The sequence below is a fragment of the Natator depressus genome, chromosome 21, assembly GCF_965152275.1.
Source record: "Natator depressus isolate rNatDep1 chromosome 21, rNatDep2.hap1, whole genome shotgun sequence".
NCBI lineage: Eukaryota > Metazoa > Chordata > Testudines > Cheloniidae > Natator > Natator depressus.
In genome coordinates this window covers 9,735,129-9,757,227 of record NC_134254.1, presented here as the reverse complement: position 1 = coordinate 9,757,227, position 22,099 = coordinate 9,735,129, and the positions used below count along the sequence as shown (strand labels likewise).

The 22,099-nt window shown below is 50.8% G+C and overlaps 1 protein-coding gene across 1 annotated transcript in view; it reads right to left on the bottom strand.

Annotated features, from left to right (window-relative positions):
* The window catches only part of ITPR3 (inositol 1,4,5-trisphosphate receptor type 3), an 82,597-nt gene that overhangs the window by 42,917 nt on the left and 17,581 nt on the right, over positions 1-22,099 (bottom strand). The window contains exons 3-13 of the mRNA XM_074936463.1: positions 10,785-10,906; positions 7,035-7,121; positions 5,852-6,010; positions 5,121-5,219; positions 4,863-4,946; positions 4,229-4,375; positions 3,354-3,449; positions 2,262-2,312; positions 1,403-1,545; positions 746-845; positions 178-338 (exon numbers count right to left, since the gene is read on the bottom strand). Of these exons, the coding sequence (XP_074792564.1) occupies positions 178-338; positions 746-845; positions 1,403-1,545; positions 2,262-2,312; positions 3,354-3,449; positions 4,229-4,375; positions 4,863-4,946; positions 5,121-5,219; positions 5,852-6,010; positions 7,035-7,121; positions 10,785-10,906 (1,249 nt within the window). The remainder of the gene's footprint in view (positions 1-177; positions 339-745; positions 846-1,402; positions 1,546-2,261; positions 2,313-3,353; positions 3,450-4,228; positions 4,376-4,862; positions 4,947-5,120; positions 5,220-5,851; positions 6,011-7,034; positions 7,122-10,784; positions 10,907-22,099) is intronic.

Here is a 22,099-nt window from a genome sequence, read left to right as displayed (position 1 = left end):
TGGGTTTCACCAAAATCCACAGGGCTCAGCACACTGGAGCCTCGGATGCTCCCCGAGACTCATCAAATGCAATGTTCAAAAGTCACCATGTTACAGACAGGCAGAGAGATGCCTTCGCGTTGAGCATGGGCCTGGCTTTGCTTGGCCAATGGTCAGCAGCATGGCTGGGTTTGTTACCTGCGGTCGTTCTGGCTGATGAAGCCCTCGTTCATCTTCTCCACCACGTTGGCCAGCATGGAGCTGGCATCGTTGGCAAAATCCAGGTCCCGGATTTCTGACACTGGCACAGAGACAATGGCGAAAGCTTCTTTGTCCTCCTTGGTGGGGCAGGTGCCGAGCTGAAAGAGAGAACCCCGTGTCACCCCTCACCAAAACCCGCTTCAGCTCCAGCGACAGCATCTGCCGCAGGGTCAGACACACATGGACACCTTTCTCAACACTTTACCCACTACAACGCTGGGCTCCGGGTACAACCCCTCCCCTCCGCACTGCTATTTACCTCTACCACTACAGCACCTTTACTCCAACCATGGTGGGATGAATGAGCCACCCTACCCCGTCCCTACCTCGTGGCTACTATCAGCTATTGCACTGGACAGATGAGTTGGGTTCTAGGTTGCTTTGGCTGGGTTCTAGGTTGCTTTGGTCCTCCTGATGATGCTCAAGAACCTACAGGGATATGAACTCTGAATTCTAAGAGCTCATTAGACCCTGCAGCCAAGCTGTGACCAAGCGTGGGACGTACCATGAGACGAATGGGTCTCTCTTCATCGATGTCAATGGGCACGTCAGTGCTCTGGATCCAAGTGTTCGTACAGAGATGGCGCAGCCTCACGTAGGAGTTCCTGAAATCGGTACAATGAAGGTTCCGTGTTCCTATCGCGCTTTCCATCCAGAAAGGCCCGGAAGCACTTTCCAGATGTGCAGATGGGAATCACGTCAAACCTCCCCGTGCCGAAATGCAGCCACCTCTGGGGTGGGACACGACGGTCATTCTGCACTGGTTCCTGCAGGGGAATTAGGGGAGTCGACACAGTCACCCAAGCGGGAATTGGGCCAGGACCCTATGGTGGCGCTACTGGTTTTCCAACACACAGCAACTCCAGCCACGCAGCTCCCACCAGCGTGCTGGCTCAGCACTGACTCAGAGAGAACAGGGCCACTTACACTTTTCCTTAGAGGTCCCCCCATGCAAGAGTGGACCAGGTTTCAGCGCTAGGCTTTCAGGTTGTGTGACTGCTACTCCGTGTTCCCTTCCTTGACCCCAAATCTTCCCCCTTCTGAAGCAGCCCAACCTCCGTGAGACTGCGCCCAACTGGTGAGCTAGCTCTGAATTCCCACCAGGCCATGAAGCCGACTGAACCGGTGAGGTTTCACAGTGGGCCCTGGTGTTCCCGCATACCGAGGGACAAAGGAATCCGTCTTCTGCAGCGTGGTAGGGTCCAACTCAAAGAGGGAGGCAATGTCATTCCCGTGGGGCACGGCCACCAGCCGGTATTTGATCTTCTCCCCCGTTTTCCTCCGGCTGGAGCGAATGGTCCCACCCTGCAGCAAGGGAAGCAGCTGTGGAGAGTGGTACCAAGCGGTTGGATGCGGTACCAAGCTCCCCCACGCACGCGTACTCTAGGGGGAAGGCGGGTCAGTCTCGAGACACAGCAGAAGCTCCCAAGAACCTGGGCTGGGGTCTTGCAGCATGACAACACATGAGAAGAGGGGTGGCATGCACCAGTGCACCTACAGGACCAACTCCACCTTCCCGAAGACACTTGGTAAACAGGGTAAAAGAACCCCTCTGCCACAGGGCTAGGAAGTCGTCTCTCTTCTACCACCACCTCATCTGCATGCCCTTCCAGCGCGCTCTGGGCTGTGCGAACCCTCCAGGCCATTCGATTCCAACCAGATGTACTAACACCTGCCGGGGGTGCACTCGGTACACTTGGCCAGTGTGCTACATGGAGATGCCTCATAGAGCAGGTACACTGAGCAAGGCAGCCTTCCAGCACTGCCAGGAGCATCACATCCACCAGAGCACGATGCCGCTCCAGCGTCACCCTGAGCACCAGCTGCTGTGGTTTCCCTGAATCTAACTGCACCTGCTCCCTCCCTAGCTGGGCCAATGGCCCGTTCTGTTACCGTGCCGATTCCCTGTGTTCTCAACAGCCAGCAGAGAGCCTAAGTGGATGAGCAAGGAAATTACTTCCAGGCCCAGAGAGCAGCAGCCGCTCAGCCACTAGCCAAGCAGAACACATCTCAGAGCTCACCATGGGTGCAGACTTGGGATCGGCGGCATCTCCTTTGTAACTTGGGTTTTCCTACAAAGTGAAAGAAATATTAAATAAACAACAACATAAACACGCAAGTTGGGCCGTTGACTCTGACCCTTTCAAATTCCAAGCAAGGGGGTTTGTCACCTGCTCTTTCTTCCACTGACTTCAATGGAGACATGCCAGATAAGTCTTTCTTGGATGTCTTGCTCTAAAATATAGGTTCTAGCCTTCACCGCACAATGTGGGCTCAAGGCAGGAATGGGTGGATGACGTTTTCTGGCCTGTGTTATGGAGGAGGTCAGACTAGGTCGGTGGTTTTCAACCTGTGGTCCATGGACCCCTGGGGATCCACAGACTCTGTCTTAGATTTCCAAAGGGGTCCGCACCTCCATTTAAAATTTTTCAGTGGTCCACAAAGTTTAAAGGTTGAAAACCACTGGAGTAGATCTGATCATTCTGGCCCTGAAATCTGCGAATGCCCTAGAAGACGAGCAAGAGCTGAATTTGGTCAGGAGTCAGAAAAAAAAGAGTTAAGCACGGCCGGCCAAATTCCTTTTTGTCAGAGCAACGGGGTTGTGGTGAAAGGTTTGACTGTAGAGCTTGGCCCAGGATGAGCAAATAAAGGACAGCTCAGCCTGCTGGGCTGTGCGTGCCACAGGCCAAGCGGAAAGAGAGAACGTGAAGAGCAAGTTTGACAAGTGTGTGCCAGCTCTGGGGGCTTTTTGCTGGGCATATCCTAGCATAGCAAATGGGCAAACAGCAATGTTGTTCATGGCCCCAGGCCCAAGCCTTGGCATCTCTGCCTCCTATAAGCAAGGAGGAACTGGAAGGGAGCTGCAGACCCTCCCATCAGCACGGGCAAGGAGCCTCCCAGGCAAAAGATTCTCAAAGCTCCCTATAAACTAGATTAAGGTCAGTTTCCGCCCCAAGGAAAATATGCAGGGCCCCCATGCAGAATGTGGCCCTGCGGAGAGCAGTCGCTGCTCTGCATTACAGGCAAGATTGCAGCCCCTTTGCAAGGGATGGCAAGACCTCGATGGCAGCAGGAGCCGGCCATCTCCATCCAACCCCCTCTGCCACTCTTACCTCCGCGGCCAGGTAGTTCCCAGTGGCGAGATGCTTGAAGCGGTACAGGCCGTTCCAGTGCCCGGCTCCACCTCGGCAGGGATCGTGATGGACCACCTGAAAGGCACACGGGGAGAGAAAGGAGGATCCAGGGGTTAGGGTGCTAGCCTGGGACTTGGGAGACCATGCTGAATTCCCTGCTCCACCACAGACCTTGGGAAGTCACTTAGCCTCTCTGTGCCTCAGTTCCCCGCCTGTAGAATGGGGATAACCGCCCTGCCCTGCCTTGCAGGGGTGCTGTGAGGGGAAATGCATGAAAGAGAGTGAGGTGCTCAGAGCCTAAGTACCTAGAATAGCTCTGAGGTGGGTCAGGTGCGGTGGATGTGTCGGGGACACCCCAGGGTGGACATGGCTTCTAGCAGGCGACAGGAACAATTTGAACCCTCTAGGAGGTCACGGAGTACATCCTAGGCTCTGCTCCGGGTCTATTGTTAGCGCTGTGCAGCGATTAACCACCCCTTTTCAGTGAGCAGTGCCGCAGCCACCGGGCTATGGCTGCGTTGCTAAGGGGCAGCGTTTGACGATCAGCCCAGGCAGAGTGTCTAGGCCCAAAACGTACAGAAACAGCCATTCAGTCTGTCAAAGCATCCACTACGAAAGCATGAACTCAGCAAACCACAGAGTCACCTGTCAGACTCCAGCCTGATGCTACCCCGGCCTGGGTCACCAGCAGGGCTGGAAGCTGGGACCGTCTGCACCAAAAAACACACCCCTCTCCTCTACCACCTGAGCTGCCATCAGCTGTCTGCAGTAGTAGGCTGTTATCCTCTGTGCACACCAGCTACTAGAGAGAGCGCCGACACGCTCTTCTGCAACCGTGCTCCCCCGGCGCTCACCTCAACTTCCCACAGTGCATTGGAGCTGGTGGCAGATGTGGCAGACTGCCTCAGGGTGGTGCGGAGGAAGACGTGGATTTTGGCCTTGTACTCGTCGCAGGTGAGAAACTTCTCCTGCTCGGCATGGAACAGCCTCACCACATCCCCCTGCCAACCAGGGACACAGAGAGGAGGTTACAAAGGAGGTACCCACAAGACACATGCACATGGATGGCACCTTTTGATCTGCCGGTTCCGTGGACACCCCTTCCCTAAGCTTCAGAGACAATACATGGACTCATGGGCCAATCAGGCTCAACCGCCTTTGGGCAGGGCTGTCGTCCTGCAGAGAGTCTTTGGGATTCAGGCAGCCATACCGGTGGCATGCTCAGCAGGGCAATTGCATCCAGACGCCCTACTGCCCCTTACCATTTCCTCCCCCCACTTCACTAGGTGGCGTGATGGGTGAAAGTGCAGGTTTTTCCTCTTGAAGGAGCAGAGCGCTACTCCCTGTGTTGGTACAGACTGGCAAAGAAAATTCAGATTGATAGTCACAGGGGCTGGGCTGTCTCTCCCGCCGTGTTTGTACAGCGCCTAGCACAACGGAATCCCTATCCAGCAGCTCTGGCATGAAGAACGGATGCTCGTTCATTACCCCTTTCAGCACTTCCTCCATGTGGTCCCGGAACTGCATGAACAGGTTGATTTTCCAGCTGGTGTTGCAATTGACCGAGTTCACCTGGGAAAAAAGAGAGAGAGATCGAGATGCTAGTGACGGGCCTGAAACAAAACAGATTGGTTCCAAACAAGTGCTAAAGAAGTTCAGATCCAGACACGAGCATCGTGACTACTAGCCCTCCCACAGAATCCCTACAGTGGACTCGAACCCTTCCCTCCTCCCTGTTCTTGGTACCTCTTTGCAGCCGGCATTGTCGGCGAGCTCGTAGTTGCTGGCGTGCAGTGGCTGCCCGGCGTTCACAGGGTTCAGGATCACTTTGTCTCCCACGACTACCTGGGGAGGAGAATTAGAGAGAGGGGGGTGAGAGCGTGAACATGGGGACTCTGCAGAGGGATGAGACCTGGGCACGCTGCCTGCACGTCTCTTTCGTGGTAGCTGATGTGGAAGTCTTGCCCCTGAGCATGGTCCTGTCGCCCTCAGGATCCTCCACTAGCCCCCATCACCTTTATTCTGAGAGCCTCTCTCTACTCCCTGGGATCTGCAACCGGGATGCAGAAAAGAGACTCTCCCTATCTGGGAATGCGCCATCAGCATTGTTGCACGAACAGACTGGCCTTTGGGGGGCGGGCTGAGAAACAGGGTGTGTCCCCTCTGCCCCACCCTCATCTGCTTGAGAGTGACAGTTGAGCCCCTGAATCCTAGAGGACACTGAATTGCTCCACTACCCCCCAATCCATCCTGTAGTGGACCTGAGCTGAAGCAGCAGGAGGGAGCATGGCCTAGTGGTCAGGGCTGGAGACCAGGAGTCAGGACTCCTGGATTCTATCGCTGGCTCTGCCACTCACCTTGGGCAGGCCACTTACCCCTCACTGCCTCAGTTTCCCCAGCTGCCACACAGATCACCGAGTACGACCCCCAACCCCGGAGCCTTCCCACCTCAGTTTCCGCCTCCCCGCCATACTCACATTATCCCCATTGCTCCTCAGTTTCCAGAAGGGCTGGATGAAGAGCCAGGAGCCCTCATTGCCTGTTGCATCCAGCGTCACCCTCATGGCGTTCTTCTCCAGCAGGGCGGGGAGACGTTTGTTCACTGTCAGGTACTTGTTACTCTTCATGTGGAGAAGCTGGAAAGCCAAACACAGTGGCATCCCCAGTCCCCTCTACGGCACCTTAGCCCAGGCGGGGAATTAGGGAGCCCCTGCATGGTGACGCCAGGCAGCACAGGCTGGGAGCGAGAGAGACCCACAGAAGCCTCCTCCTTTCTATCCACTACTGCAGAGCCCTGTCTCTTCTCCACCACAAGGGACACTGCACGAAGAAGGCCTGGTCTGCCCACATTGCCTTTGGCTTTTGCCTGGTCCTCCAGCCTGGCTTGCAGCCTTGGTTCTGTGCATCACCCCAAGGCCCAAGTTACGGGGTGGCCCGAGGCTTTCAGGTCTCATGGAGCTGAGTAGTTGTATGGCTAAATCTAACCTGCCAGCAGCAGCCCTCAAACAAAGGTAACTGCCAGGTGACAAACAAACACAGGGTCCTGTGGGTGCAGGGCCAAGGCTGTACGCCAAAGCAAGTGTTTTACTTGCCTGCTAATACTCGCCTGCACCCTCACTTCCTGCACAAGCAGACCGGACCGGGCTGCTGTTACAGAAGCCATAGCACTGCATAGGGCCCCCTGCGTTCCCAGGGGTGCGTTTCCAGCTGCTCCTTCAATGGAGCCCACTGATGGGCGAGAATTTACTCCAGTGCTGGGTCGCATCCCGGTGCGCCCATCCGCTAACCCACAGCCTGCAGGGTCTTAGCAATTCACCACCAGCCACCCAAACCCCTTCACATCGAACAGGCAGAAAGCTGTCCAGTCTCTGGCTGGGAACGGACCAGTCTTTAGCTACACCCCGGCTGGGGACTGAATCTGGATACTGATGGTTTCCTGGGTCTACACTGCAACGAAACACCCTCCATTAGCTATTGCCTAGATGCTCCTACGAAAACGAACTCTTGAGTTCACTGGAGAAGCAACCAGGCAGCTGTGTAGGTGGCTTCAGACCCTATCCCTGGACGTCCAGGGAGGAGATAAGAGGCCATGCCGCGAGCTATAGCCCAGAGCTGCCGGCGACGCTGAGCCCAAGGGAGGGGAGTGCTCGCGGCCCATACCTGGATGACGCTGCCGTACTTCACCACGTCCCCGTGCACCTTCTTATTCTCCGTATCGTTCTGCTTCTGCTCCATCTGCGCCGCATGCTGTCCGCAAAACACAGAGCAGGGCCCGGTGAGCCGCAGCCACCTCCCGTTGGGGCGTGTGGGGGAGGAACACAGGGTAACGAGGGAAGCTTCACGCCAGCCACAGAGGGAGGCCAGGCTTGCAATCTACTTCTGGATCCCCTCCCCCTCGATGGCCACGGGCAAGTTCCCAGGCTTGGGCCACGTTTCATAAAGCGGCCTGGGATTTGGGCTGCCTTGGTGTCTGGGTGCTCGACCTGAGACAACTCGGAGTGGCCAGAGCAGCTCTGCTCGAAGGCGGTGGGAGACGTGGGTGCTCAGCAGCTCTGAGAATCAGGGCCTAGGGGACTCCAACTGGACACCCAGAAACCGATGCACCCCAAATCAGAGGGCGCCTTGGAAAGAAGTGGGCCCCAGTCTTCTGGGCAGGTTGGCTCCAGGTCTTACTGTGAACATGAAAACAAGGGAGCGCGTGCCTTTGCACGGGACTGCGCAAACTGCCTCCACTTGAAACCCTGCTGGTGCTGGGAGGCCCCAGGATTCGGGAGGTCCCCAGCAGTTACCAGGGCCAGCTCTCCTCGAAACACTGGCAGTTACTGCACACAGGAGGCTGCACGTTCTGACTCGCCAGCTGGAGATGGCCCCGTAGTAACCAGGAAGCTGGGAGAAAGATGCTGGAGTGGCCAACTGCCCGCTCTGAGATGCCCTGGAATAGGCCAGCCAGACTGTCTCCCCAAAACCACATGCGTTATCCATGCCTCTGCGTGGTGTGTTGAACAGGAAAGTTACTGTTGAATATATGGAGCGAGGAATGAATTCTCCTTCAGGGCATATTTATACGGGGAGTATTGGGGTCCGACTACATCAGCAGTGTCTCTCCTGGATTGAATGCCAGGCTGTCAAACTGTCCAGCCCAGGGCAGCTTACAGGACCTATGTATGCCCTCGGGCTACCAGTTAGCCAAGATTGTTCTAGCAGAGGCTACGCTTACAGCCGGTGGTTTGAGGAGTGAAAGGTCCCTAACTTATGGCTATGAAGTCTATGCAGATGACTCACAGCCAACGTCCATAAAGTTCTGGGTAGCCGGGGATTGCTACAGGGTGATTTTGCGGGTGGTTCATTGGGTTCAAGACACACTCCACTGAATTCTTGCAACTGCAGCAGAGTAAGGGGGATGGGAGAACCCGTGCCTTTCCCATCTACTCTTCTATTCCTAAACCAGATTGCACAACACCGTCAGCCCAGCGGGTCTCCACCTTCTCCCCGGGTCACTCAGGAGAGAGGGGAAATGAATGTTGGTGAGATTGCTGTTCACATTGGTATCCTCCTGGCAAAGGACAGGAAGGAAGCTGGGGGAAGGGGAAAAGGAGCCCCAAACTGCTGAGAATGGAACAGACAGAAGATCCAGGGCTGGAAACCTCCCTTGCCATGAGTCAGTCCCTTAAAAGCAAAAGTTGAAAACAATTACCCAAGCAGGCAGGGCCACAACTGCAAATTGGCCTTGGCAGACGCTGCTGCTTTCAGGCCGCTTCACTGACAATTAAAAGCTCTTTAAAACATTGCTGCTATTTTTCTTTAATTAATCTCTAATCCCTCAGAATTTCTGGATAAACATTTGCCTCTGTTGCCACTCCAGCGATGGGGGAGCGGGAGCCTGAGCATGCCCGGTTTGGACGGGACCCCGGGGCTCAGCAGAAACCAGGGCTGCAAAAAGGAACTGTAAGGAAAATAAGCAGATGTCCACACCCAGCAGCCCCCAGGGTGGATTTACAGGCAGCTTGGAAAAGAGCAACCCATTGAAACGGGTCCAGGGATGCAAGAAAGAGAAAAAGTACAACCCATTGCACCAGCGCTGCTTCTGAGAACTCATTGTCTGCAGCACCGTGTGGCACTAAATCCAATCCCCCCCCCGCCCCCCGATGAAGCCCAGGCTGTTCAGATCTGGGGGTCTGGCTCCAGTGTGTCTCAAATGCAAAGAGCTCCCAGATGGGAAAGGAGTTCGATGCTCCCAACGGGTTTCTTACAAAGTATTTGTCCTTGTCACAAAACCACCAGGTGAGATGGAAGCCTGGTGAACGCTAGACACTTAGGTCCATTTAACAATGTTGGTCAGGGGTGTGAAAAATCCACACCCCCCCGAGCAGCGTAGTTAAACCGACCTAAATCCCTGTGTAGGTAGCGCTAAATTGATGGAAGAATTCTTCCATCAACCTAGCTACTGCCCCTCGGAGAGGAAGATTAGCTACGCCGACGGGGTAGTAGCGTCTACACTGAAGAACTGCAGTGGCGCAGCTGTAGTGTTTTAAGTGTGGGCAAGCCCTGACAGCCTCTTCTTGGGGGGGTTTCAGCAGGGAGGTGACAAGTCTTCACTGAGGAGCAGCTGCTGTGGGGAGGGAGATAGTGGGACTGGAATAGCAGGGAGCGGCAGGGCAGGATGCGGGGAGCATCCGCACAGCTGCAGAAGGGAAATCGTGCATAGCACCTGTCTGCGCCTCACGTCTCTCGTTGCGACTAGCAAAGTGAGACGTTTATAAATATTAAATTCCTCAAAAACCTCCACAAAAAGAGACACAAAAGGCCCCTACATCTGGCAACTAAACTTAGCACATTTCAGACCGCTGCAGACAGAACGCCAGGCCTGGATTTCCGCTCTTTATTTCTGGGCTGCTACTATTTCAGGAAATTATTTCCTCTGGTTGAAAGATGGTTTAAACCTAGCTGGGGACTTGGATAAATACAACCTTGAATGCCAGCTCTGTCCTGGGATCTACAAGGGGCTTCAACCTGGAGCCAGTGTGGGTAGTACATTGCATAAAACTCCTTCCTAGTCCAGGGGATACCTACTGGCTTACAAATATAGGTGTACATTTTAATATGGTGCGCGCGCGCACACACACACACACACACACGTTATGCTGAGAGGGCAGAAGGGGTGGAGCACAAAGTTGTGTAAGTTCTTCGGTACTAAATGAGATCAGGACTCAAATCAGAAACATTTAACAGAGGACATGACACACACACACAGTCTGCCAGTGCTCTCACTATATTCAGTTGCTAATTTGCTTCCATTAACGGCAAGCATATCTGTTGATTTTAGAAGTTGTTTTCTAACCCACGCAGGAAAAGAGAGGGTGCCTGTACACGAGGCAATATTATCAGCACAGATGGGGCAGAATATAGCGATCATCTCTTGATGTCTTCAAATCAAGAGTGGATGCCTTTCTGGAAGATGCACTTTAGTGAAACGCAAGGTACTGGGTTCAATACAGGGGTAACTGGGTGAAATTCTCTGGCCTGTGTTACACAGGAGGTCAGACTAGATGATCTAATGGTCCCTTCTGGTCTTAAAAAAATCTTTGAATCCTCCTTACAAATTTACACAGTCATTTAAGACAACTGGCAACAGTTAGTGCGGGCCTTATCCAAAGTGAAAAGCAGTCTGACTTCTGTGGGCTTTGGATCAGTCCTATTTGCAGTATTTCCCAGGTTGCTTAGATCCTAACAGAGTGGGGGCAACCTTATGCATCTCAGAGAGCACTGCTATATTTCAAGGGCAGCCCCTGCCAGCCATGGACTGCAGTAAGTGGACCTGCCGTCGCTAAGATTCTCTCAATGGTTCAACCACGTACTGCGAGGATTGTTGCCTGGAATTTCACCGGCACTCACTGGCCGAGCTCGCCTCACCTGGAGTTTCTGCAGCAGTACCACGTCAGCAATCTTGTCCTTGTCCTGCTTGGTTTGCTTGGCCTTCCAGTACTGCTTCTGGGCAGAGTAGCGGTTCATGGGACATACTTTGAAGAGACAGTCTAGAATGACAGAAGGCCAAAGGGTTACCGTGTATCACGCTAGGGACGTGCTCAGTTCAGTCAGTGGCATATCCCCCATAGGAACCTGCATCTGTGGCTGGGCAGTGTGGGAATAAGGCTAGTCACGTTCAAAGCCTGTAGGGACACTGTCCCCATTTCAGGACTGCTGAGCGAAGACCCTGATCTTGCAAGGAGTTAAGGGCACTCCATTCCATTTCCGGAGGCCACACCCTCATCTGGTGAAAGCCAGTGGGACGGTGGCAATTTACACCAGCTGAGTATCTGGGCCTCAGCTTCAAATCTGATAAGTATAGAGGAGAGGTCCTCAACCAGGGGTACGCATAGCCCTGGAGGTACACAGAGGTCTTCCAGGGGTACATCAACTCATCTACAGATTTGCTAGTTTTACAACAGGCTACATAAAAAGCACTAGCGAAGCCAGTACAGACTAAAATTTCATACGGGCAGTGACTTGTTTATACTGCTCTGTATACTACACAGTGCAATGGAAGTACAATATTTATATTCCAACTGATTTATTTTATAATGATATGGTAACAATAAGAAAGTCAGCAATTTTTCAGTACTAGTGGCTGTGTCACTTTTGTATTTTCATGTCCAAATTTCTAAGAAAGTAGATGTTAAATGAGGTGAAACATGGGGATACGCAAGACAAATCAGACTCCCAAAAAGGATACAGTCCTCTGGAAAGGTTGAGAGTCACTGGCGAGATGACTCAGTGGTTTAACCTGCTCCCCAACTTTCAGATCTATTTGCTCTCAACAGAAATTACTACACAAACTGGTAAGATTTTCAACCTGGGTGTTCTGCAGTGATAGTCCAGGTACATGCTGTGACAGATATGGCAATTTCCTGCATTTCCTTGGGGAGACCTTACTGAATTAAGTTTAACTCTCTTTGGGGTACATTGAATTAAATGCAAAGTTTCTGTATTAACGTGGGCCGGGATTGTAGGTAACCTCCCTAGGGGGGGAGATGTAATGTGAGGCCTGAGAGTTCAAAGGACTATATTGAAAATGTGCAAGACAAGAATGGACTTTTGGGACAATAACTGTTAAGTGGATTTCCTGGGGAATACCTCAGGGGAGGTGAATGCAAATTCCCCTACTCTGGTTATACCCAAAACCTGCCTTTGGAAGGGACACCCTGAGAACAGGGTCATTGTCTGCTGATTGATCTTGTCTCCAGAACCAGGTAAAGACCCAAGCTGTATAAAGAAATGGCTGAACTGCCCCACCTGGTTCTGGTACTGATTCTGAGACAGTTATGAATCCATAACCATGGGGAAAACTCAGTTGTGGGGTTTGAAGGACTGACACTGACTGGAGCCTAAGGTTGGAACTGGGGTGACCTCTGCTAAGCTTATTAGCATGTATGCAGCTTCTTTTATTGTTTTTAATACGTTTTTTCTGTGATGCTTTCACCTTAAGAATAAATGTGCTTGCTTAGCAAGAGCTGTGTGGTAACTTATAACTGTAGGCAATGCACTGGGAAAGCAAAGTGCAGATGCAGGGCCTTTTAGCCAGTCTGGCTTGCTAGGGATATCACAGAATAGTCAGGGAACTGCGCAGCCTGGAACAACCACGTCAGGAGGGAGGGAGACACAGGTCTCTACCTGAGAGAGGTGACAGGTGGGAGATTAAACCTTTAAGCTGGTGCCCTTGGTGGACCATGGAGGGGGAACACAGGTTCGGTTTCCCTAAAACTTTGACACTTGCCTCAAACAAGTCACTGTGCACATACGTACCTATCTGCACACAGTTACTACCTCTTCTGACTGTGCCAAAAACGTGGTCTGCACACATGCTGAGCCAAGTCAAACACCAAAGACGAGATTGTGATGTCGTTTACAGCAGTGCAATCTAGCTTAACTCCTTTCTATTATGTGGAGTCACGCAGAATTTACCCTGGTGAAACCGACAGCAGAATCCAGCCCAAAGATTTAGAGGTGCGGCCCCTTAACGAAGACCATATGTGAAATGTTCTAAACAATTGGGTTCTTTCCCTCTGTTGTATTTGGAATAAAGTACAAGAGAAACTGGCAGTAAAACCAGAAAAAACACAGTTAAGACGATCAAGTCAACTGTTCTCTGAATTCACCAGGAAATCCCCCAGGATTCTGAGTGACTGAGCATTCGGTCCATGAAATGCAGCTTCAAAGTGCATCATCTCTCTTTGGCTGGGTATACCATGCAGGAAGGACACCCAGACACAGAAGCTGTGGGAGTTTTTTACTCCTTTAGCGGGTGTCAAAGTGTGACAAAGTCATGTAACGCGCTGGCTTAGTGTAAGTGCAATATTGGTCTTTAGTGAATACTCACAGAGAGGATAATAGACTTACTATTGGTACCAGTAGCTATGAAAATGTCTTTAAGTTCATTGGGTAAAGGCCTGTGTTTCGGGAGCCAAAGTTCAAGGGGTCTGACCCTGGCTCCCCAAATGTGTGAATTATCTGACAACATTAGATAGATAGATCCCAAGAGAGGTGTGATCATTCCATTACAGCCTCCCCACTCCGCTATGCTGTTCAGTGTTGAGAGGCTTTTTTGTGAGGGAAGGGACCATGCAATGATCCAGACACCCTACTTTGTGATTTGTGAATTGAAAAGCAAGGTCATACCCCTGGAAAACAGCCTCAGAGACTGCATTTTTGATCGGGATCAGAAGGGGCTGGAGGAGGAAGAGATCACAGGCCTCAATCTTCCTAGTTGCTCCTGAAATAGCAGCCCAGAAACTTCAGACAGAAGAAAAAAAATCATTTTCCATCCTTGGCTCCCGTCCTGAGTTGCTGGTGAGCATGTATTGATTTACCTGGGAGTGACAAACAAACAGGCACAGTTCTCTGTGCCTCTGGAGGGAAGCCAGGTTTCAGGTCTCATTTCACAGGTCTGTTTGCTAATGGCATATCCCACGCCAAGGAGCCCTTGTGATGCTGTACCACTAGAATGGGACTCCAGGGTGGCTCTATCCTGCCCTCATGATGGCTACTGGGTTTAAGACTGGCCCCAAATACCACTCTAGGGGAGATGGCCAGGGAATCTCTGAGTCCAGATCAAAGGGCTGTGTTGCCACCTCCTACACGGACCTGGAGTTATATTGATGGTATCCTATGTTCCCCCACAATGTGGTGGTTATAACAGGGTTACTGAGAGAAAGACTCTGTTAGCCCACACCGGCTTCTATCCAAGGATTTCAGAGCACTTTCATTACTTTGTTAATGAGGTTGCAAAGGAGCCTGATGAGGTAGGCACCGAGACAGTATGGCTATTAAGAGATGGATCCAAATCAAAGCCCTGGGTCCAAACTGCTCCTCAAGCTCAGGGGATTTGCAATCAAGAGCTGAGCATTAGACCTGGCCGAGAACATTTTTGCAAAATGGTTTTGTGTCAAAAAATGCCAATTTACCGAGACCAAAACTATTTGCCAAACTGTCAGTACTTCCCAAGCAGTCAAAAAAAATCCAATTTTCCAGTGGAAAACAGGTTTATGTTTTGAAATTAAACCTAATTAGACTAAAAAAACTTTTAAAAAGAAAAAAAAAAAAAGAGGTCAAAATAGGAACAAACGTTTTGATTGACCCAGAACAAACAAACAAACAAACAAACAAAGAAGTTTTTTGGTTTGTGACTATTTGAGATTTCAACTTTCCATCCTGATTTGAGATGGGCAAAACTCTTGAAAATATTCCCAGGCCAGGAAAACTATTTCCCACCCAGCTCTCCTGAACATGGCAGGTCATGCCCATCTTAGTATTATCCCCATTTTGCAGACAGGGACACCAAAGCAGAGAGATACAGTGACTTGCACACTATCATGCGGAAACCAGAAAGCCTGTAGCAAAGGCAGGATTTGAAGTCTAGTGTTTGACTCCCAGCCCTGTGATCTAACCACTGTTCCACCCACCAACCCACTGGGAGCGAAGAGTTAATGGTGGCAGGCTGGGGGAAGCTCTTAGCCAGCATTATGTTAGTTTCTCCACTGCCCTCCACTGCACTCCTTAGAGCAAACCCAGGGCAGCTCACACGTGCTCTCAAGTAGATCATGGCAGGGGTTAAACTGAACTGAATTTAAACACCTGGAGAAACCCCCTGCGGAGCAGGAACCAGAATCTTCCAGTCCAAAGGTTGAGCACAGGAGCGAATACATTGCTGAAATTTTTCAGGCCTTGCCAATCCAGCGAGGTGCTGAGCCCCTGCAGGATGCTGAGTATGCATAGCACCTGACAGGCAGCACTCAGCACCGGGCAGAATCATGCCCCACATGTCCTTGTTCCATATACTCACACGCAGCAATTACGCTGTCTGTTACACCCCACACAAAAGTCCATTAAAAAAAAACACACACACACACTGTCATCTGCCCAACACCGTGGAGGAGTTAAACGCCTGGTTTGCTTTCTTCCAACATGCCTCAATGTGGGGCTGTGCCTCTGACAGGAGCCTCAGGGGCGGACACCACAAAAAAGCAAGCAAACAGGACCGGCCAGGCTCCGCTCAGAAGGATGTGTTGCCCTGGCCAGCCCAGACACTACACAGCTGAACTCTGCCTTTCTAGCCTTGGGGCAGCTGGAGAGAGAGACTCCCACGGTATTTTTCAAACCATCGGCCGAATTCTCACTGGCATGACAGCCCCTTTAGGCCACTCTGGCAGCAGCAAGGAGTCTTAAAGGGGACAGAAGCACCTCCCCGAGAATCCCCATGTGGTGTAAGGGCTCTATGCCAGCACTGCACCCCAACACAGGGCTTGGATCAGTGCATGGCCGGAATGCACTGCTTTACGGCTACTCGCCGCTTCCTGGGGCCCATATGGGAAGCAGGGCATCATTTAGAGCAGCGGTTCTCAGCCTTTCCAGGCTACTGTACCCTTGCAGGAGTCTGATTTGTCTTGCGTACCCCCAACTTTCACCTCACTTCAAAACTATTTGCTTACAAAATCAGACATAAGAATACAAAAGCGTCACACCCACTAGTACTGAAACATTGCTGACTTTCTCATGTTTACCATATAATTATACAATAAATTGATTGGAATATAAATATTGTACTTACATTTCAGCGTATAGTATATAGAGCCGTATAAACAAGTCATTGTATGAAATTTTAGTTTGTACTAACTTTGTAAGTGCTTTTTATGTAGCCTGTTGTGAAACTAGGCAAACGTCTGGGATGAGTTGATGTACCCCTGGAAGGCCTCTGTGTACCCCCACGCATACATGCACCACTGGTTCAGAATCACTGAGTTAGAGCAGCCCTGAGGTTATTCTAACTTACACCAGGTAGGGCCCTGCACAGCCACAGAAGGCGGAGAAAGCAAAGAGGGCTTAAAGTTACCTTAAGCCCCCCTTGTCCCTTGCCCAAGAGTGACAATGGAGTAAAACACAATCAGGATCATTGTTTGGTTTTTTCCCCCTCCTCCTTCACAGTGAAATGTATTTACAACAGATCAAAAGGGACTGCTACTTTCCTAGCCATTATAACAAGGGGCTGAACACTACAGTCTGATTCACTGTGGAGTAGAAAAGGGCTGGGCCAGAACTGAACCTTCAAAGTCTGGAGGAGTTTGGATCCAGGGTTTTGATCCACGCCCATCTCTACGGAGTGAGATTCTCCTGGCTGTTAGGACAAGGAACCATGACTCCTTAACTGCTTGCACAGGTTTCACCATGATCACCTTAGGCTGCTCCCATCCAAGTCAAAGACAAGAGTACTACTGGCATCAGGAGAGCAGGATGGTGCCCTGGGGTTGCATAAAGCTTGTAGGCTTTTGCTCTGAGTGTCAAATGCATGCCACCCCAGGATGGCAAAGCAGAACCACACACTTGCAAGGTCTATTCCACCTTGAAAGCTCACCAAAGTCACAGGACACAAGATTTTTTTTTGGGGGGGGGGGGGGGAGGAGGAGGAGGAGCTTTTGTCCCCATTACACATCTTTCCATGCCCAAAGCACAACTGCTCACTTTTACCCTGGGTCCAAGCAAGGGAAACTAAGTAAGGACCAGAGTAAAACCTGCATGTGAGAACACAGAGAAAGAGAGAGAGAGAGAAAGTGAATGTGTGTGTCCCGGATCACGCTCAATCAACCCAAACACACAAAATGGCAGCTGCCCTGCAGCAGAAAGCAATGCCGGTCGCTTTCTATTTCAACTGGATACAAGGAGAAACTCCTACAGCAACATGTAATGATAGCTGTGGAACTCACTGCTATAAGATACTATTAAAGCAAACAGCTAAGATTTGAAAGAAGATTAGGCACACAGCAGTGTGAGAAACAGCCCTGGAAGTTACCGTAGCAAGGATAAAAGAGACACAAATAACAACGACAATCATCATCAAGAATATAACCTGCAGCTGGGGAAATTTTTTCTCCCGCTGGGACACTGTGGTATTGCTCCATATCTGCATTGCTTGCAGTGTACACCATGCTGTGGAAAGAGTGCCTGGTGTATTCTGCATCTGGACTACACCATCTAATCAAATTAAAACAGAAGCTCCTTGGAGTAGGGACTGCTGCTTCCTTTATATTTTGCACAGCGCCAAGCGCCCTAGGTGCATGCCATAAACACTAATAATGCCCAAGGAGGTGTATTATGGGGGAGGCGTGTTTATACCTTCCTCACATGCATTTGGTTTGGTTTTTGGGCCATCCCAGTACTGCCCTCTTGCAGCCTCAGGGGTTAGCAGGGGGTGACAGGGGGTGCACAATTTCCCCAGACATGGGCAAAATGAGAAATGTTTGCATTAATTATCATTTGTAGGTAGTGGTGTTGTAGCCATGTTGGTCCCAGCATATTAGAGAGACAAGGTGGGTGAGGTAATAACTTTTATTGGACCAACTTCTGATGGTGAAAGAGACGAACTTTTGAGCTACACAGAGCTCTTCTTCAGGTCTGGGAAAGGTTCGGAGAGTGTCACAGCTAAATACAAGATCAAACAGATAGTTAAGTGTAAAAGTAGTTAGCACATATTCTATTCTAAAGGTCCCTTCAAGGTGAAGTGGCCGGCTAACATCCCTGCAGTCATAGGACAAAAAGAGGGGGTTAGTGGGTTGTTGTAATAAGCCCTAAATCCTGTGTCTTCATTCAGACCTTGATTTTCAGTGTCTAGCAAAGTTACGAATTTAAGCTCCCAGGCTCGTCTTTTGAAAGTGTCATGCAGGTTTCCTTTGAGGATGACTGAGAGGTCAGATATAGAGTGATCACTTTGTGAAAAGTCTTCACCCACAGGTAATACGGTGTTTTTGTCTTTCCTGTAGGAGTTCATTCAAGAGCGTATTGATGGTTTGGTTTCACCCACATAGTGGTGGGCATTGATCACTGTATCCGTGGAGATATGTTTGCAGGTTTTGCACCTGTAGCTCTGGTAGGGTCTGGCGCTGCTTTGAGTTGGTGTGTCCTGGTCTGTGGGGAGCCTGCTTCAAATAATGAGCTTAGAGAGGTTGGGGGGAGGGTTTTTTTTGAAGGCCAGAAGAGGGGGTTCAGGAAAGATTTTTTTCAGGATGGGGTCCCCATCAAGTTTGAGCTGTAGTCATTTGATGATAATCCATATGGGTTCCAGTGTGCGGTGGTAAGTGTCAACGAGGGGTGTGCAGTCAGAGGGGGGTTTATTTCTGTATTGAAGCAGGTTCTCTCAGGGTATTTGGGTGGCCCATTCCATGATGTGATCTACTTTTCTGGCAGAGTGTCCTTGTTTGGCGAAGGCGGTTTTAAGTGTGTTAAGATGCATATCCCAGACTTTCTCTTTGGAGCATGTTGGGTGGTCTCTGAGTGCCTGGCTGTAGATAACGGCTTTCTTGGTGTGCTTGGGGTAGTTACTGGATCTGGGAAGGTGGGTGTGCTGATCCAGGGTCTCTTGCATATTGTTGTCTGAAGGGTTCCATTGCTGACACTGATCATGGTGTCCAGGAAGTTGATGCTAGCGTGGGAGTCTTCCAGAGAAAGTTTAATAAATGGATGGTGGTTGTTGAAGTTGTGGTGGAAATCTAGGAGGGCGTTTAAGTCGTCTGTCCAGAAGATGAAAATATCACTGGTGTCTCTCAGGTATGTCATTGGTTTGGTGGTGCATTTGTCCAGAAATTCTTCTTCAAGGTGGCCCATGAAGATGTTGGCATACTGGGGAGCCGTCCTAGTACGTTGTTCCTGTGGTTTGGACAACGTGTTTGCTGTTGAAGGTAAAATTGTTATGGGTGAGGATGAAATGGATGAGTGTGGTGATGTGTTTGGGGTGGATATCTGAGGGTTGTCCATTGTCTTGTAAATATTTGGGGCAGGGAGCTATGCTGTCATTGTGAGGGACGTTGGTGGATAGGGAAGTGACATCCGTGGGAGGTTGTTAATGTTGTGGAGTTTGTAGAAGAAGTCTGTTGTGCTGTGGACGAAGCTGGCCCTTTGTGCACTGAGTGGTTTGAGGATGGTTTCTAGGAGTCCCGATATTTCTTCAGTAAGTGCCGTGGCCAGCTATGATGGATCTGCCTGGGTTCCCCTGTATCTTGGGAAGCACGTAGAAGGTCCCTGGGGTGGTTTAATGGGGAATGAGTTGGAAGGTCTTGGAGTTGTTTGGGGAAGGATTTGATGATATCCTTAAATTCCTGGGTAGATTGTGGTGTGGGGTTGTCTTTGAATTCTTTACAGTAAGTGGTGTCAGAGAGTTGTCAGTAGGCCTCGTTTATGTAGTTATTACAGTGGAGGACTATGATGGTGCCCCCTTTGTCTGCTGGGTCGATCGTTATCTGGTGGTTAGATTTCAGGGCCTGTATAGCTGGCCTCTCGGCAGTGGAGAGACTATGCCGGATGCGATGTTTGTTAAGGACTTCACTTTTTTTTTTTCCTAAGCAGTCAATCAGTGTAATGAACAAGACTGTGGTTTCATCCGCTCTGTGGCGTCAAGTCAGACAATTCTTTTTTCTCGTGATTTACCAGTGGGGATGTGGCAATTGTGAGTGGAGTCGGCACTGTTGTGAAAGAATTCTTTGAGGCGGAGTTGGCGGAAGGATTCTTCCAGTTCTCCACCCGTTAGCATGGTCTCAGGTTCTGTGGTGCGGCAGAAGTTCAGCCCCTGAGAGAGTACAGCTACTTCAGCTCCAGTTAGGGGCAGTCTGGATAAACTGATGATGTTTGAGTGTCGTGCCGTTAATTATTATTTAACATTTATACTGCGGTCGCACCTGGAGTTCTCCACCAAGTCGAGGCCCCGCTGCGCTAGGTACTGTACATACAGGTCGTAACGGGACCACATCTTCCAAGCCCAACGCGAGCATCTGCAAGACCTCTTGGCTGTCCTCCTTCAAACCCCTCTTCTCTGCTGTAGTGCCTCCAATCAGCTTGGCAATGGGGATGCTGTGACCTCTGCCTTCGCTGCTCCTTGTGCTTCCTCCGTCGGTCCGTCTGCATCTCCCTGTCATCTCTTGCTTGGTTCTTACAATGGAAGCTTTTGGGGGCAGGGCCTCTCATTTTTGTTCCGTGTCTGTACAGCACCGAGCACAAAGGGGTCCTGGGCCATGACTGGGGCCCCTAGGAACTACCCTACAAGACAAGTGATAGTGTCTGCTTCTGCGTGAGAGGGAAGGCAGCCCCGGAAAGCTGAATTCCTTCAAGAGCAATATGGCTGAGCTTGTGGTGCCTTGAAGGCCAGGTCCAAGGAGAGAGTCGCAGATCCCAGGGGCTGAAAATCCCTGCTCACTCGCCTTGTCACCTCTGCTTACACCAGAGAGAGCAGCGGAGCCGTGACCCAAAGGAGTGAAGAGGAAGAGAGAGTCCATTGCTCTCCTCAACACACAGGCTCAGGGGCTGGAAGAACTGGGTAAGAGACCTGACTCTTGACCCAAGTCCCAAGCCTGAGAGGAGCTGGCAGCTGAGGGTGCTCAGTGGGCCTCACCGGATTGGACACGGAGGGGCTAAAAATGGAAGGTGTGCAGGAAAGAGAGAGGAAAGTTCTGGCTTCACTAGCCCATTTCCACAAGCCAGGAGCCGCCCTGCCCCTCACTTGATTCATCACCTTTTCCATTTGGATCAGGACTCCAGAAGCCAGCTCAACAAGGGAACTCTGCAGCGGCTGCGTCTCGCTGAGAATGGGAAATAACGACGGAGGCTCGCACCAGGATGGGGTGGGGCGGCTGGAGCATGACAGCCGAGGATGGATGGGGATTTAATGCATCTCCCTAAATCCTGCCTGCCTCATCAAAGAGCAGCTTAAGCTCTGCCTGGGAGGTGCAGCGAAGCAGAGCAAGCACTAGGCCTCTGGCACAGTTAGTTCCTAGAGCCAAAAACCCTGCCACAGCCCAGATGCTTGTTGCCGTCTCTGTATCCCTCCCAGTCACACATCCCTTCCCGCTCCCAAGGCTTTTGCTCCACCAGCAGCCAGGATACACTAACTCAGGCACAGCAAGGAACATGCCTCAGAATATCAGGTGGACCTTCCGAGAGGAAGGATAGACTGTGGTGAAGGCACTGGAGTGGTACTCCAGAGACTGGATTCAATTGCTTGCTCTGCCTCAGACTCCACGGGCCTCGCTTCCCCACAGGGCTAATAATCATTCCGTCATCTGTCCGGTCTATTCAGATTGCAAGCTTTCAAGCTCTTAGGCGGAGACTGTCTCTCACCTAGCACAATGGAGCCCTGACCTCGGGGTTGGTGCTATTGTAATAGAAACAAAAACCATCATCTCTCGCCTTTAAGCAACCAGATTTGGGGAGGGGTACGAATTCTCCTTCTCGTTCACAGCGAAGCCCAGGCACTGTGAGAGTCAGTTTCTCCAAGTCATAAAGCCAGTGGCCACTGGAGGAATCAAGAACAATATTCTGGCCTCCCATGGTTAAGAAAGATGAATTCAAACTGGAAGAGGTGCAGAGAAGGGCCACCAGGATGATCTGAGGAATGGAAAACTTACCTTCTGAGATGAGATGCAAAGAGCTTGGCTTGTTTAGAAGCCTGAGGGGAGATATGATCGCTCTCTATAAATACATCAGAGGGATAAATACCAGGGAGGGAGAGGAGTTATTTAAGTTAAGCTCCAATGTGGATACAAGAACAAATGGATACAAACTGGCCATCAACAAGTTCAGGCTTGAAATTAGTGGAAGGTTTCTAACAATTAGAGCAGTGACGTTCCGGAACAACCTTCCAAGGGGAGCAGCAGGGCAAAAAACCTAACTGGCTTCAAGACTGAGCTTGATACTTT